The following is an 18,765-nucleotide window of genomic DNA, read 5'->3' on the forward strand; positions in this document are numbered from 1 at the left end:
TTTTCCTTGGTTCTAATGCTGCCCTTTGGAATTCCTTGATCAGTCTCAAGAACGTTTTCTCAACGTAGTACCTTGCCTGTGACAATGAATAAAAATTCCTTTTGGGTAGGTGTTCATGTTTTGTGAGAGATTAGGAAGGTAATGCCCCAAATGTTGTGATTAATGTTTCCTTCTCTAGTTTCAGGGAGACTGTTCTATTCCATATATTTTCTGGGAGAGAAATTCTGCCACGGACACATGTCTCTGTAGTGCTTTTCTGCCAATCTCCTCATCCCTGACTATCTACTTCCATCTCAGGCTCGTAACTTAAGGGGCTGTCTCAGAGATGTCTTTCTCCTTTTCCTTTGGTCTGTCATTATATAACCATCCTTGGTGTTTCCCCCATTGTGATGTCCAACCCTCTCACAGGATTTTAAATATACTTAATATTGCTCAGGTTGTCTCTCATTTAAATGACCTGCCATTTAAATGACCTGCCATACTGATAAAGTAGGGCTTTAAATCATTTTGTGTTATCTGAAATTTAAAGCATAAGAAGTTTTTAGATGGAAACGCTGTACCTGTTAGATGACAATGTACAAAAACAAAATATAAAGCTGCCTTCTCATTCCACCCCAAAGCAAATGGGAATAAAAGACTAGATATTTTAGTTCAAGCAACCACTTTAAGAATAAAATAACAATGATACACACATATTGGCAAGTCTACCTTGTGGTCCCTTTGGCAAATTTTTACTAGTGATTCATTTATATTTTAATTAGGATTTGAAATTTTGCCCGTTTTGAAAACTGAACCAAATCCTTTATTATTCATTTTGCTTTGTAGTACCACTCAAATGTTAGACACACAACTATGGACTGGAGACAATCAGATTAACCAGGAAGTTATAGAAGAAGGGAACTGAAAAGCTTGGCTTAAAGAGTTGTGTCTTTTAAGATATACATTTTCTATTTTATTGTGGTTTCATGTTTATGGGTTTCTGGGAAATTAAAAGCGATGTGTTCTTATTACAGCAGGCAGCCACACCAAAGAGAAAAAGAACGAGAATGAAAATTCCACAAAAAAGAAGATCAGAGGGAGGGAGAGAATTTTTCTTGCCCAGCCAAAAAGGAGTCAGAAGAAACGGGCCTTTCCCAGCATAGAGAACGTCCTCTCCCTTGTCAGTTCACTTAAGGTTGGTCCTCATTCTCATTCATTTTACTAGAGTTTCTAATAATGTTAGATATCAGTAACAACTTTTTAAAATCATAGCTTCCATTAACAATATAGTTTAAAATGCTATACCTAAAGAGTACATATAATTTGATAAATACATTCTTTAATATTATTGTTTCTGAATCTGACTGTATGTGCATTTAATATAAATATATTCCTTTCATAAATGAACTTTCCTATTTTCCTACTTTCATAAGAAAATCTATTTCCATTATTTCCAATTTACAAAAATGAAATGATTTTGTAAAGTTCATTTAGGAGTATATTTTTTTCTTTTAATCCTTACTAACTCTCATAAAGGTAGGTTATGGTCTCTTTTTAGAAGAAGGCCTAGGCAAGCTGAGGGATACCTTAAAGAGAGTTGTAATTAAGAAAAAAAAAGTCATTTGCCATTTTCAACAATGTTGAAAATGATATTAAAGTTGAAATCCTCCATATACATGATTTTGCTTCTTCCAGAGTAGAGAAACATAGATATGCGATGACATCTAAGCCTAGAGAAAGGAATGACAATTTAATAGGAACAATAAGTCCTCCCAAAAAGTAAACAGAACAGACTATGGTAGATTTATAAATGAGGTCAAATAATAAAGATTATGAAATATCTATTGATAAGACTATTCCTTTATTGCATATGGTAAAAATTTCCAAATTAAGTAGGTCTAAATTTTTGAAACTTGCTTTCTGAACTTTCATTGATAGAATGATGGGAAAGGGACCAAATATCTCAGCAAACCATTCTTGTCTCATACACATCAAGGAAGGATAAGATCCCTCTTTGATTTTCAGAACACTGTCAAGCAAATTTTATATAGATTTTTCTAAAGCAGGAATTTTGACTGATGTTTCTGGCATTGAGGCTAGGAATAGAATCATTGTATAGATTACAAGAATAGTAATTGCATCTATTAACTGTAATATTTCACAGACATTATCTTTCTTAATTCTACCAAACAACCATTTAAAGCAGATACCATTATCCCCAATTTACAGATGAGGAAAGGTGAGTCTTAGATTAAAAAAAAAAAAACTTGCCAAAAGTGGAACCAGGATTCAAGTGGAGATCTACCTATCTTTAAAGCTAAAGTACCAAATGACTCCCCAGAGTTAAATAAGCTGAAAGAGAGAGAGAGAAAGGTGGAGAAAGGAATGGAGGAAATAGGGTTAAAATGGATGTGAGAGAAGTGGATTTGGCTCAATGGATAGAGCATCCGCCTACCACATGGGAGGCCCAGGTGTTCAAACCCAGGGCCTCCTGACCCACGTGGTGAGCTGGCCCACGTTCAGTGCTGATATGCTCAAGGAGTGCTGTGCCACGCAGGTTCCACCCCCTCCCCCGCCCCGTGTAGGGGAGACCCATGTGCTAGGAGTGCACCCTGTAAGGAGAGCTGCCCCATGCGAAGAAAGTGCAGCCTGCCCAGGAGTGGTGCCGCACCCATTGAGAGCGGACACAGCAAAATGATGCAACAAAAAGAGACATAGATTCCTAATGCCACTGACAAGAATACTAGTGGACACAGAAGAACACACAGCAAATGGACATAGAGAACAGACAACTGGAGCGGAGGGAGGGAAGAGAAATTTTTTAAAACATGGATGTGAGTAATAGATTTGGCAATTAAAATTTGAAGTTGGTGTTAGGGTGTGAAATGAGTAAATCATTAGGTTATGATTCAATCGAGAGCTGGCATTGATATTGAATAAATATATGTTTGCTCTGTGTATGCAGACATTCAAAGGTCATCATTGGCAGCTCTGCTCAAGGGCAAGAAAGATATTATATACACTCACACAATTTCATCCAGTAAAAGGGACCTTCCCTTCTATAGTTTGTTGATCTTGTTTGATTCGTTTTGTTTTTTAGACGGTACCGGGGATTAAATTCCGGAACCTTGTACATGCAAAGCAGGCACTCAACTACTAAGCTATAGCTGCTCCCCTCTACTTGTTTCATGAATTATGGATTCAAAGACTCACTCAAAACTGAGCAGTTTGTTCATTGATTGGAGTCCAGGGAAACCTGGGTCTCCAGGTCACTACCTTATCCACAAGCCGTTTCTGGCACCAGCCCTTTCTGTGAAGCTTCCCCTTTTATTTAACTCCCCTTGAATCTGGACTGGCCCTTAGTGACTTGGTGGATCAACAGAATGTAGTGTTTAGTGACTTCCAAAGCTAGGCCATAAGACTTGCAGCTTCCTACTGGGGCACTGAGAACACTTATGAAGCCCTGAGACCACCATGCCAGAGAGAATAAATAAAGAGTCCCTGAATTATATGGAAAGAGAGACGCTTGACCAGCCCCAAAACACATCTTGACAGAAGGACTGTTGAAAAATCTAAAACCGGGAAACGGACTTTGGCCCAGTGGTTAGGGCGTCCGTCTACCATATGGGAGGTCCGCGGTTCAAACCCTGGGCCTCCTTGACCCGTGTGGAGCTGGCCATGCACAGTGCTGATGCTGTGCAAGGAGTGCCCTGCCACGCAGGGGTGTCCCCCGCGTGTGGGAGCCCCACGCGCAAGGAGTGCGCCCGTGAGGAAAGCCGCCCAGCGTGAAAAGAAAGAGCAGCCTGCCCAGGAATGGCGCCGCCCACACTTCCCGTGCCGCTGACGACAACAGAAGTGGACAAAGAAACAAGACGCAGCAAATAGACACCAAGAACAGACAACCGGGGGAGGGGGGGAAATTAAATAAATAAATAAATCTTTAAAAAAAGAAAAAAAGAAAAATCTAAAACCATCTTTAATCTGCCAAAATTCATTTAAAAAAACTTGATGTACTCTCAATAATATAAATTAATAATCAATAATTATAAAATAATATACAACAGTGTAATTATAATATATATTTATAACATATATTTATATATTATACATAATATAATATATTATATAACTATATGTAATATACACATTATATGTAAGTATATAATTAATACATATTATCTAATTATACAAAATAATATTATATAATATATAAATCAATATGTAATAATATAAATTAATAATCAATAATTATAATATAATAGTTTTCTATTATATCAATAATATAAAATTAAATTAAAGTTAAATACATAATAAAATTATATGTATTTCATACTTCAATGCCTCAAGTAAGGCACAAAATAGTAGATACAAAGAAGTGAATATAAAGAAGGATGCATATGTATGTAAAATCATGAGAGAATAGGATAGTCACAGATGCAGGCGCAAACAGAGGTGTTGTGCTGGCAGTGTTTTAGTTTGCCAGAGGCTACCAATGCAAAATACCAGAAATGTGTTGGCTTTTAAAATGGGGATTTATTAGGGTAAAAGCTTACATTTCTGAGGTTGTGAAAATGTCCAAATGAGGGCATCATCAGAGCTGCTGCTGGTCAGCTCCTGGGCTGCCTTCTCAGCTGTGGGCAGAGCTTGTCTCTTCGTGGGCTTACCGCTCAGAGGCCTCTTTCCGTGCCTCTGTGCTCTGCTGATTTAAAGAGTACAGAGCCTCCGGACTCTAACCTCGCTCAGCCTCTCGGGCTTCCCTGTGTGTCTGTGACTGCAGGTGATCCTCTCTCTCACATGGCACGGTCAAAGACAGGATGGCTGTCTTTCTCAGTGTTTCTGCTTATCAGTTTATATGAGATGCCAGCAAGAAGACCTAACCTGTGTCACATCTCATTGATGTGGTCTAATCAAAGCCCCCAAAGTGATCTAATCAAAAACAATCTAATTAAAGTTCCCTTAACTGAAGCTAATGAAAAGGGACCTACACCCACAGGAATGGATTAGTTCAAAAAACATGATTTTTTCTGGGATTCACATAACTTCAAACTGTCACAGGTGACATTAGAGGATGATGAACAAATTTTATCAAAGTTCCAAACAAAATCAAATACAATATCTCCTGATTTTACACATTAGGTGCATTTCTGAAAAATTCAGAATTTATTTAAACAGTGGGGGAAAAAAACCCTATGTTTTGGAGCTCTGATTCTAGGTAAGATGGAGAAAGCACATTCTACCCTGTCTTTCCCACCGAGTGTAGCTTTAAAATAGGCATTACTAGCAGTAAATGGTAGCAGGTACACGGGGAAAGGCTCCTAAATGGAGGTGAGTTTCCTCCACTATTCTCTAGGCCTGGTCTCAAGATGATCTGAAACCTGGAAGTGGGTATCAGTCATGGAAAGACAGTTCCAGGAAAATCCTGCTATTTCTGGCTGGGGTAATTTGATAGGGTTATCGGTATATTGGACTAAAGCTGAAATGCAAAGTGGAAAAAAATAATGAAAAAGATGGAACAGAATATCCAAAAACCATGGGACAATTACAAAAGGTGTAACATATGTATGATGGGACGAGAAGGAGAAGAGAGAAAAGAACACAAGAAATAATTGAAGTAATAATGGTTGAGCATTTTCCAAAATGAATGAAAGACACCAAACCACATATCCAGGAAATTCAGAGAACACTAAGCAGGATAAATACCAAAAAAAAACTATACCTTGGCATATCATATGCAAATTGAAGAAAAGTCAAAGCAAAGAGAAAATCTAGAATGCAGCCAGAAAGGGAAATAAAAGGCCTTACCTATGAAGGAACAAGGATAAGAATTGTATCAGATTTCTTTTCAGAAACAATGTAAGCAAGAAGACAATAGAGTGACATATTTATAGTATTGTAAGAAAAAAAACCACTGATCTAGAATTCTTCACCTAGAGAAATTATCTCTTAAAAAGGAAGGGGATATAAAGACTTTGTCAGGCAAAGAAAAATTGAGAGACTTTGTTGCCAGTAGACCTGTCTTGCAGAGTTTGTGAGATGTACCTAAAGCATGTTTAGAAAGCAACTAATAGGGAAGCGGATTTGGCTCAATGGATAGAGGATCCCCCTACCACATGGGAAATCCAGGGTTCAAACCCATGGCCTCCCCTCCCATGTGATGAGCTGGCCTACATGCAGTGCTGATGCACACAAGGAGCACCCTACCATACAGGGGTGTCCCCTGCATAGGGGAGCCCCACGCGCAAGGAGTGCGCCCCATAAGGAGAGCCGCCCAGCACAAAAAATGTGCAGCCTGCCCAGGAGTAGTGCCGTACACATGGAGAGCTGACGCAGCAAGATGACTCAACAAAAAGAGATGCAGATTCCCAGTGCTGCTGACAAGAATACAAGTGGGCACAGAAGAACACACAGAGAATGGACACAGAGAGCAGACAATGGGGGTGGGGGACGCGGGGAAGGCGAGAGAAAAAAATATATATATAAAAAAAGAAAGCAACTAATAGCATTGAACGTTTATATTAGAAAAGAAGAGGGAGTGGATATAGCTCAAGTGGTTGAGTGCGGGCTTCCCACATACAATATCCCGGGTTCAATCCCCAGTACCTCCTTAAAACAAAACAAATAATGAACAAACAAATGAAAAAACTAACTCTGGGGAGCTGATGTAGCACAGTGGTTCAGCTGGCTTCCCACATATGCTGGTTTTGAACCTCAAAAAAAAAAAAAAAAAAAAAAAAACCAAGAAGAAAGCCTTGAAATAATCTATGCTTCTACCTTAAGAAACTTTTTTTAAAGAACAAAGCAAGCAGAATATAATGATAAAAATAAGAGCCAAAATCAATATTTTTTTAAAGTGAGAGGAAATCAATGAAACCAAAAGCTGATTCTTTTAAAATATTAATACAACATTTAGCAAGACTGACCAAAAAAAAGATAGAAGCCACAAATTAGTATCATATATGGAAGAGGGAATATAATTACTGATCTTCCTTCCCCTTACAGACATTAAAAGAATTATAAGGGAACTGTATGAACAACTCTACACACATACATTTGACAGGTTTGGTGAAATAGATCAATTGCCTGAAAACCACAAACTACCAAAATTCACCTCAGATGAACTAAATAACATGAATACCAATAACATAATTACCAAAAAGTTGAATTAATAGTTAAAACTTTAGAAACAGAACTAGTCAGGTCCAGGTGGCTTTACTGGCAAATTCTACCAAACAGTTAAAGAAGAAATAACACCAGTTCTACACAATATCTTCCAGAAAATACGAGAGGAGAAAATAGTTTCAACTCATATTATGAGGCAAGCATTACCCTGATATCAAAACTAAACAAAAACAAACAAAAAAGAAAACTACAGACCAATAATCCCATAATATAAACTCAAAAGCCTTCAAACAAAATATTAGCAAATCAAACTCAACAACATAAAAAAGAAGAATACATCATGACTAACTGGATTTTTATCCCAGGAATGTAATGCTTAATTAATATTTAAATATCAACCATTGTAATCACCATATTAACAGTCCAAACAAGGGAAACCATATGAGCATATCAATTAATGTTGAAACCCATTGGATAAAATTCAGCATCCATTCATGATTTTATAACTCAGCAAACTGGGAATAGAAGAGAAATTCTATAATCTGATAAAAGGCATCTATAGAAAATGTATAGTAGCATCATATTTAACAGTGAATGACTACATGTTTTCAGCTAAGATCAAGAAGAAGGCAAGGATGTTCACCTTGCCTTGAACAATTCAGTTCAACAATATACAATGCAATAATACAAGGGAAAAATGCATACAGATTAGAAAGGAAAAAAATTGTCCCTATTTGCCGATACCATGATTGTCTACATAGACAATTCCAGGAAATATACCTCAAAGCTCCTAGAAAGAGTAAGTTTGTTTAGCAAAGTTGCTGAATACAAGATCAACACACAAAAATCACTCATGGACTACTGGAAAAAGAAATACAAAAAAATCATATAAAATAATGCTCAGAAATGAAATACTTAGGCATAAACCTATCAAAACAGGGACAGGATGTATGCTGACAACTCTACATTGCTAAGGAAAGAAGTCAAAGAAGAACTAAATGGGGAAATATACATGTTCCTGGATTAGTAGGCTTAACATAGTAAAGATGTCAATTCTCCCCAAATTTATCTATGGAGTTAACAGAATAAAATTCCAGCATGATCTTTGTTGATATAGGCAATCTTATTCTAATATTTATAGTAAAAGACAAAGGAAATAGAATGGCCAAAACAGTTTTGAAAAGGAAGAATAAGGTGGAGACTCATACACTACCTGATTATAGTAAGTTACAGCCCATAGTGTGCTACAGTAATGAGGAGAGGAGAGTATTGGTGAAGGGATAGACACATAGAAGAATGGAACAAGAAGGAGAATTCATAAATAGACCCACACAAATATGGTGATTTGATTTTTGAAATGGTGCAAAGGCAAGTCAACAGAGAAAGAACGCAGATAGTGCTGGGGCAATTGATCATACCCATGCAAGAAGAAAGAGAAAGAACCTCAGCTTAAGCCTCACACCATATCCAGAAGTCAACTCCAAATGTATTGTAGACCTAAATGTAAACACAAAAGTATAAAAATCTTAAAAGAACATCATATTTGTTATCTGAAGTTAGGCAAAGAGTTATTTTACATGACAGAAAAGACACTATTCATTTAAAAATATTGATGTTAGACTTAAAAACTTTTGCTCTGCAAAAGACAGCATTAAGAGAATGAAAAGACAAGCTTCAGACTCAGAGCAAGTATTTTCAAATCATCTACCCAACAAAGGACTTATACCAGAATATATATAGAACTTTCAAAAGTCAACAGTAAGAAAACAAACAACCCAATTAAAAATGGACAAGATTTAAGATACTTCCCCAAGATGTGCAATGGACACAACCAATCCAAGGTCCACAGAGAAAATGTGGCATTGGTGTGGGAAAAGTGGCCATGGTGGCTGATGGGTGCGGGGAATGGGAGGAAGAGATGAGATGTGGAGGCATTTTCGGGACTTGGAGTTGTCCTGGGTGGTGGTTCAGGGACAATTACCGGACATTGTAGATCCTCTCAGGGCCCACTGGATGGAACGTGGGAGAGTAGGGGCTATGATGTGGACCACTAACCATGAGGTGCAGCGTTGCCCAGAGATATACTTACCAAATGCAATGGATATGTCATGATGATGATGGGAGAGAGTGTTGCTGGGGGCGGGGGGGGGGGGGGAGGGGGGGAGTGGTGGGGTGGGGGTGGTGGGGTTGAATGGGACCTCATATTTTTTGATGTAATATTTCTATAAAATGAATACAAAAAAAAAAAGATACTTCCCCAAAGTGGATATATGTGGATGGTAAATAAATGCATGAAAATATGTTCACCATCATTGCCATTTGGGATATGCAGATTCAAACCACAATGAGATCTCACTACACATGGCTCTGAAAGGCTTAAATTTAAAATACTGTACTGAGAGCTGGCAAAGATAAGGAGAAATTAGAACTCTTATACATTGCTGAAGGGGATGCAAAAATGGCTCAGTCATTCTGGAAAGTAGTCTGTCAATTTCTTTTAAAGCTAAACATATATTTGCCGCATGTCCAAGCAATCCCACTCTTCAGTCTCTACCCTAGAACAGGGGTTATTAACCTTTTTTATTCCATGGACCCCTTTCAGTCAGGTGAAAACCATGGGCCCCTTCTAAGTCCACAGTATACTGTGTATTATTTAATAAATATATCACACGTGTACAACACATCCCCACAAGAATAATGGTTTTTTTAATTTAAATTCAAGCTCATTGACCCCTTGTTAAGAACCCCTGCTCTAGAGAAATGAAATTTTTGTTCACAGAGAAACCGACACATGAATATTTTATAGAAGCTTTATTCATAATAGCCCAAACCTGGAAACAACCCAAATGTCCTTCAATGGGTGAATATGTAAACAAACTATTGTATACCATGCAATAATAGGAACAAAATATTGACACATGCAACAACTTGGGTGAATCTCAAAGGCATTATGGTGAGTGAAAGGAGCCAGTCTCAAAAGGCTGTACAGTGTATTATTTCATTTGTATGGCATTCTCAAAAAGACAAAACTATATTGAGGGAGGATAGATCAGCAGCTGCCAGGGCTTTTGGATGGGGGGAGGATGTGACTACAAAGGGATAAATGGAGGGAGTTTTTTGTCTTGATGGAACTCATCTTGTATCTGATTATGTTGGTGGTTACGCAAATCTGCAATGTGTTTGAACTGTGCTTCCCCCAAAAAGTCCATTTCGCTGTTAATTTTAAAAATAAAGACCTTGTTTTTACATGTAATACAGGGTTAGAATCAAGGCTTAGATAATTATACACTTTTTTTTAAACATATTTGCCCAGCAGAAAGTTCAAAACTTGTATGGGATTAAGGGCAATTCTTTGCTGTGCCAAACTGTCACATGGTAGGATGTTTAATCAGGGCTTCATCTAGCTCATATGGGCAGCTGTGATGCCCTATCTGGATGAAAGATTTACAGTATTTACAATATAGAAACTTCCACTAGAACTGATGTTAACTCTTTACTTGCCAAGTGGAATACAGGTTGGATTTCAGTCCTACTCCCTCCTTCTCTGGGTTCCTTTGTGTGGTTAAAAGAACAACCCAACAAGAACCACAACTAAATAACCATATGGGGCAGCCCAGCATCTAGCACCCCTGACTTCTAACTGTCAGCAACAACACCAATCCTTATGTCAAAACAAACAAACAAAAGTAACTCCCATCATTTTCCAAAATGCCCTCAAGGACTGGAAAGCTCCACCTGAGAACAAAGATTTTGGTTCCTCGAGGTCTTGCGCATAAGAGGTTATCAAGTTAGAACTCTATTCCTTGAGCTAATTCATTATAAGCCTTTCTTTGGGTTTCTTGTAGTTTAACTGCAAAACACCCAGCCCAGACCTTGCACACAGAGCTCTCTCTAGTTTTCTAGAGCTCTAGCTCTAGGAAACTAAGATTTCCTGTAGGCAAAATGCCATTGACTAAAGGAGCAAACAGTATTTCAGTCATTGTGGTAGGCTAATAGGAACTATAGCTCTGAGCAGGAGAGGAGGAGTGGGGTAAAGACCTTCTCACCTCCTACAAATTCCACTACCAACTGGAATTGTGGTTTGACCAACCAACTGGTCATATGACCAGTCATACCACTACTAATTGTGATATGACCAGCCAACTGGTCATATGACCAGTCATACTGGTCATACTGGCTTAGAGATATCATCACACTGGCTTAGAGATATCTTTTTCTTTTCACTTCCAAATGCAGAAACAGCTAGAGTCTATTATGTACCAGTTTCAAAGATCAATTGATCTTTGACAAATTGCAGATAATTGAGAGTTTACGTATTAGGCCTGAGGTTGATTTTAACTATTTGTGTAGAGAACTTTAAAATTTAAAAATATTTCTCTTTTTAATAAGTTCATGATAGTAGTCACCTCAAATGAAGAAATCACAACCCTGTAAATAAATAGCAATGATGTATGTGTAAAATACACATGTATTTATAATTATGTTTGCTCCACACAATTATTTATAATAATAGTTATAATAATGGCTTAGACTTAGAACTTTTATTAGATAATCTGTAAGGGTTTTACAGAACGCCATGTACTTTCTCTATTGACGAGCTAGGAACCATCCCTGGATGGTTGGAGGGAAGAGAGGGCAAACATTCTACTGCAGGATACCCTAGATGACTCTACAAATTTCATATCCTTCATCCTGCTTTTAAAAGGGTACATTAGACCCAAATAGCAATAGAAACTACTGTTTTGCATGTTTTTCCGCAATCTTATATCTCTGAAATGCCGAAGTCTTACATATGATGGAGTCTTATACAATTACTGGAAAGGTGGTCACAGTGAGTGGCATTGCCTATGAAGACATAACATTGGTTGTTATATCTGGCTGAAAAAATGGACAACTGAAATCCCTGATGTTTCATCAACAAACCTTTTAGGGTCCTTTTAGGGAGGATTATAAGTTCTGGTTTTGTTGGAGAATATTCCATTGACAACTTCTAATAATGTCAAGACATTGTCAGGCTCAAAACTTGTAGAATAAGTGTCAGTGACTTAGAAGAAAATCCTGGAGTTAGTAATGAAACACTCCTTTGAGAAATGCTGCATCACCAACTCTCTTAGAAAAATGTGGACATGTGACATTGAATCGAAGTGATTGAAGATTTGGACTCTGCGAAGGAATTGTAGGAGCATCTCAACCCATATGATTCACTAACATTTTCATTTTATATAAGTATGAGAATGAGATGTGACAAAAAGCCTATATCTAAACAAGTCTAAAAGAATTTTATAAACAATGATGCTGTTAAATACAGCCCAGTTTACGTTAGGGTTCACTGTGTTGCGCAATCCTATGATTTTATTTTTTTAAAGAAATTGTAGATTTACAGAAAAGTTATACAGAAAATACAGACTTCCCATATACCACCCCATCTATTATTAACTCCTTGCATTAGTGTGGTATATTTTTTAGAATTGATGAAAGAATATTATTATAATTGTACTATTAACTACAGTCCATGGTTTACATTAGGGTTCCCTATTTATGTTATACAATTCTAGGTTTTGTTTTTGAATTTTCATTCTAGGAACATATATACAACCTAAAATTTCCCTTTTAATCACATTCAGATATACAATTCAGTGGCGTCAATCACATTCACAATGTTCTGTTACCAATACCACCATCCACTGACAAAACCTTTCCATTGCCCAAACAGAAATTCTGTACCAATGAAACAGAATTCTCTCTCTCTCTCTCCCTTTAGAGATTCCAGGGATTGAATCCAGGACCTCAACCACTGAGCTACACCCACTCCCCATTAACTCCCTATTTTCAACACCCACTCTGGTCCAGGTAATCTGTATTCTATTTTCTGACTCCAAATTTGCTTATTCTAGTTATTACATACCAGTGAGATTATATAATAATTGTACCTTTACTTCTGACTTAATTCTCTTAACTTATCTTCAAGGTTCCTCCAGATTGTCTCATGTATCAGAACTTCTTTTCTTTTCATGCCTAATAATATTTCATTGTATGTATTTACCATATTTTGTTTATCCATTCATCTGTTGATGGAAACTTGGGTTGCTTCCGCTTTTGGCAATTGTGAATAATAGAGCTAGAAATATCAGTGTGCAGATATCTGAGTTCCTGCTTTCAACTCTTTGGGGCATATACCTACAAATGGGATTGCTGGGTCACATAGTAATTCTATACTTAACTTTCTGAGGAACTGCCAAACTGTTTTCCACAGAAGCTGCACCATCTTACATCCCCAAATGCAATCAATGAGTTTTCCTATTTCTCTGCATCCTCTCTGACACTTGGTTATTTTCTGTTTCTTTGATAGCAGCCATTCTAGTGTGTATGAAATGGTATCTCATGTGGTTTTGATTTGCATTTCCCTGATGGCTAATGACTGAGCATCTTTTCATCTGCTGTTTGGCCACTTGAATATCTTCTTTGGAGAAATGTCTATTCAAGTGTTTTGCCAATATTTAAAGTGGGTTGTTTTCTCTTTGTTATTGAATCATAGGGTTTCTTTACATATTCTGGATTTTAAACTATTATCAGACATGTGGTTTCCAAATTTTTCTCTCATTCTATAGCTTGTCTTTTTTACTTTCATGATAAAGTCCTTTGATACACAAAAGTTTTACATTTTGATAAGGTACTCTCTACTTTTTCTTCTGTTTCTTGTGATTTGGTAGTAAATTCTAAGAAACTTATTGCCTAACATAAGGCCTGAAGATTCTTTCCTATGTTTTCTTCTAGGAGTTTTATAGTTTGTTTCTTATATTTAAATCTTTGGTCCATTTTGAATTAATTTTTTGTATATGGTATGAGTTAGGATCCACCTTCCTCCTTTTGCATAAGAAAATCCAGTTTCCAAGAACCATATGTTGAAGAGAATATTCTTTCCTCATTGAGGAGACTTGGCACCTTTGTCGAAAATCAATTGGCCAGAGGAGCAGATGTAGTTCAGTGGTAGAGCACCTGCTTCCACACACAAGGCCCTGGCTTCAATCCTGGTACCTCCTTCTCAAAAAAAAAAAAAAAAAAAAAAAAAAAAATCAATTGGCTGTAGATGTGAGTGTTTATTTTATTTTTTTTAAAGGTTTATTTATTTTTATTTATTTCTCTCCCCTTCCTCCCCTGCCCCAGAGTTGTCTGCTCTCTGTGTCCACTTGCCGTGCGTTCTTCTGGGACTGCTTCTATCCTTATCAGCAACAATGGAAATCTGTGTTTCTTTTAGTTGCGTCATCTTGTTGTGTCAGCTCTCCATGTGTGTGGCGCCGTTCTTGGGCAAGCTGCACTTTCTTTCACGCTGGAGCGCACTCCTTGTGCATGGGGCTTCCCTATGTGGGGGACACTCCTACATGGGGGATACCCCTGTGTGGCATGGCATTCCTTGCGTGCATCAGCACTGCACATGGGCAAGCTCCACATGGGTCAAGGAGGCCCGGGGTTTGAACCGTGGACTTCCCATGTGGTAGGCGCATGCCCTATCCATTGGGCCAAGTCCGCTTCCCATGAGGGTTTATTTTTAAACTCTCAATTCATATCTATTGGTCTGTATGTCTGTACTGTGACAGTAGCATGCTTTTTATTACTGTAGCTTTTTAATAAGTTTTAAAATTGGGAAATGTGAGTTCTCCAATTCATTCTTTTTCAAGGTAGTTTGGTTATTCAGGGCCTCTCACCCCCCTTATAAATATGATGATTGGCTTTTCCATTTCTGCAAAGAAGGCTGCTGGAATTGTCATTGGGATTGCATTGAATCTAAATCACTTTGGGTAGAATTGACATCTTATCAATGTTTGGTCTTTCATTCCATGAACACCGAATGTCCTTCCATTAATTTAGGTCTTCTTTAATTTCTTTTAACAATGCTTTATAATTTTCTATGCCTAAGCCCTTTTCATCCTTGCTTACGTTTACTCCCAGATATTTGATGCTTTTATTTGCTATTGTAAATGGAATTTTTTCTTAATTTCCTCTTCAGATTGTTCATTACTAGTGTATAGAAAGACTACTGCTTTCTGCATTTTGATATTGTACCCTGCCATTTTGCTGAATTAGTATATTAGCTCTATTAGCTTTGCTGTGGATTCTCAGAGTTTTGGAAATAGGGAAAGTTTTACTTCTTTTCCAATTTGGATGTTATTTATTTATTTATTTTGCTTAATTGCTCTGGCTAGAACTGCCAGTGCAATGTTGAGTAACAGTGGTGACAGTGGGTATCCTTATCTTTGCTGATTTTAGAAGGAAAGCTTTAAACCTTTCACCATTGGGTATGATGTTATCTGTGGGTATAGCAGTTTGATATGGTTATGAATTCCAAAAATACATATTTGATTATGTTTGTAATCTGATCTGTACCTGGGCATGATTAAGTTATGATTAAGGCTTTGATTGGGCCATGTAATTAGGGGGTTGTGTCCCCACCCACTAAGGGGTGGGGACTCACAGATAAAAGGCATGGCAAAGGACAGAGTTGAGGGTTTTTGATGTTGGGAGTTTTGATGTTGGAGTTTGATGCTGAAGCCTTAAGCTGGAGTCCCAGGAAGTAAGCTCATAGAGGAAACAGAAAGCCTTGGGAAGAGAAGAACCCTGAGCCCAGGAAAAAGCAAGACCCTTGAAGAGAGGAACCCAGGAAGCCTGTACCCTCACAGATGTCAGCAGCCATCTTGCTCCAACATGTGAAAATAGACTTTGGTGAAGGAAGTAAGTTATACTTATGGCCTGGTATCTGTAACCTCCTAACCCAAATAAATACCCTTTATAAAAGCCAACCAATTTCTGGTATTTTGCACCAGCACCCCTTTGACTGACTAATACAGTGAGTTATTCATGTATGCCCCTTATGTTGAGGAAGTTTCCTTTTTGTCTGACTTTCTAGGTATTTTTATCAAGAAGTCATGCTGGATTTTATCAAATATGCTTTTTTTATGTCAACTGGAATAATTATGTGTTTTTTCCCCTCCTGCTAATAATGTCATGTATTACATTACTTGATTTTCTTATGTTGAACCATCCTTGCATAACTGAGATAAATCCCACTTCATCATGGTATATAATTCTTTTAATGCACTGATGGGTTCTATTTGCTAGTATTTTGTTGAAGATTTTTGCTTTTATATTTATAATGAATATGGTCTATAATTGTAGTATTTTTATCTGGCTTTGCTATTAGGGTGATGTTGGCCTCATAGCATGAGTTAGGGAGTGTACTTTCCTCTTCAATTGTTTTTTGAAAAGTTTGAGTAGAATTGATGTTAATTTTTGAAGTCATCTGGTCCTGCATTTTTTTTGTTGTTGGGAGGTTTTTGATGATTGTTTGAATATCTTTACTTGTTATTGGTCAGTTGAGATCGCCTATTAATAACAGTGTAGGTAGTTTTTGTGTTTCTAGGAATTTGTACATTTTATCCAGGTTGTCTAACTTATTGGCATATAGTCATCAAAAGTATCCTCTTAACAATCCTTTTTATTTCTGTGCCATCAGTAGTAATGTCCCCTCTTTCATTTCTGATTTCAGTTATTTGTGTCATCTTTTTTTTTTCTTTGTCAGTCTAGCAAAGTTGATTTTATTGATCTTTCCAAAGAACCAACTTTGGGTTTTATCAATTCTCTCTATTATTTTATTTTCTATTTCATTTATCTCTACTCTAATGTTTGTAATTTCCTTCCTTCTGCTTGCTTCGAGTTTAGTTTGCTCTTCTTTTTCTAGAACCTCCATTTGTGAGGTTAGGTTTCTGGTTTGAGGTCTTTCTTCTTTTTTCAATGTACACACTTAGAGCTATACATTTCCCCTGAGGCCTGCCATGGCTGCATCCCATGTTGTGTTTTCTTTTCCTTTTGCCTTAAGATATTTCCTAATTTCTTTTGTGCTGTCTCCTTTGTCCCACTGGTTGTTTTAGAATATGCATTAAATTTCCACATATTTGTGAGTTTCCCAGTTCTCCCTCTGTTATTCAGTTCTAGCTTCATTCCATTGTCATTGGAGAAAATACAGTGTATGATTTCAGTATTTTTGAATTTATTAAGACTTGTACCTTGACATATAGTCTATGCTTGAAGAATGATCATGTGTACTAGAAAAGAATGTGTAATCTGCTGTTGTTGGGTGAAGTGTTTTACATGTCTATTAGATCTAGGTGGTTTTTAGTATTGTTCAAGTCTTCTCTATTTCCTTATTGATCTTCTCTGTAGGTGTTCTATGCATTATTGAAAGTGGTGTATTGAAGTCTCCTATTATATATATAGAATCATCTATTTCTGTCTTCAAATCTGTCAATATTTGCTTCATATATTTTGGATCTCTGCCATTAGGTACATGTATATTTATATTCATTAACCTTCTTTTGAATTGACCCTTTCATCAGTATATAGTGACCTTCTTTGTCCCTTATAACAGTGTTTTACTTAAAGTCTATTTTATTCATATTAGCATAGCTACTCAAGCTCTCTTTTGATTATTACTTGCTTAGTATATTTTTTTCCATTCTTTAACTTTCAACCTACTTGTCTTGTGACTCCAAATTAGTTTTTATAAGCTACTCTTACTGTTAAATGCAATGTGATCATACTTATAACACCACAATAGCTATAACACCACCTCTACCCTACATTTCTCAATTTCAGAGAAAACAAGTACATGAGGTTCCCTATATAATGAAACTATCCAGTTGTCATTGATCATGGCGTGGTGGTGAGGATTAAACAAGATAAAACATGTAAACCCATTGGAACAGTGTCCTGGCCATAGTAAGCACCATTAAGTGTTGGGTATTACTAGTATTATATTTATTAAAATATCATTACTGTTATTAGTAGAATTTATTCAAAATTCATGTACAATATTAATATTGAGGACAGTGTGGGTATTTGTTAGAATCTGGCTATTTGAAGACAAATAAATCATGGTCATGGTCCTTATTATTTGAATAGCTGAAATCACCCACCTGGACTTCTCAGAATCACTCCCATCTTCTGGGTACACATTTATACCCCTCTGTCTCCTATTCTCCCTGGACTGCCCACTTGTTGGTAACTTTGTGGTCCCTTCTCAGAGGCTGCCTGCAAACCCTACATTCAGCCACTCCAGTTTGAAGAAGGCCTTTTTGCTTCCTGCAAAGGAACCTCCGTATGTCAATATAGGTCTTGCCTAGTTTCCTCCCACCATAGCCTTACACTCACCTGCTCCTCTGTCTCTATTACTAGTTAGATCGATTCCCACTTTCCTCCAGGGCTGCTGGGTAAGTGGCACACTCATGCCTCACTCCTCCAGTGTCACACTGCACAGATATTCTACTTGAAATAAAAATCATTTTTTAAGATAACTTTTTATGCCATAAATGTCTCACATTTTTTAATTAATAAAAATAATTTATAAAATAATTCTTATGTTATGGGTATCCTGCCAAGTGCTTTTCATTTAATCCTCCCGCAAAACTCCATGAGGGAGGTACCATTGTTATCCCCATTTTACAGGTAAGGAAAAGCAGACACATGGAATTTAAGCAATTTGCCCAATCACTCAATAACTAGTGGGCGTGGGATAGGAACTTGCATTCATGATTTTGTTGGTCAGTGACCATTTGAAAGCAACACTATTGTTTTATCCCAAATGACAAAGGATTGCTAAAGGGGTAACCCTGTGTT

General features: G+C 37.1%; 1 protein-coding gene across 6 annotated transcripts in view; it reads left to right on the forward strand.

The window, feature by feature from the left end:
- The window catches only part of DOCK9 (dedicator of cytokinesis 9), a 370,241-nt gene that overhangs the window by 43,874 nt on the left and 307,602 nt on the right, over window positions 1–18,765 (forward strand). For all 6 annotated transcript variants that reach the window (XM_058276466.2, XM_058276467.2, XM_058276470.2 and 3 more), the window contains exon 2: window positions 1,014–1,174. In XM_058276466.2, the coding sequence (XP_058132449.1) occupies window positions 1,014–1,174 (161 nt within the window). The remainder of the gene's footprint in view (window positions 1–1,013; window positions 1,175–18,765) is intronic.

This window comes from Dasypus novemcinctus, chromosome 15, assembly GCF_030445035.2.
Source record: "Dasypus novemcinctus isolate mDasNov1 chromosome 15, mDasNov1.1.hap2, whole genome shotgun sequence".
Taxonomy (NCBI): domain Eukaryota; kingdom Metazoa; phylum Chordata; class Mammalia; order Cingulata; family Dasypodidae; genus Dasypus; species Dasypus novemcinctus.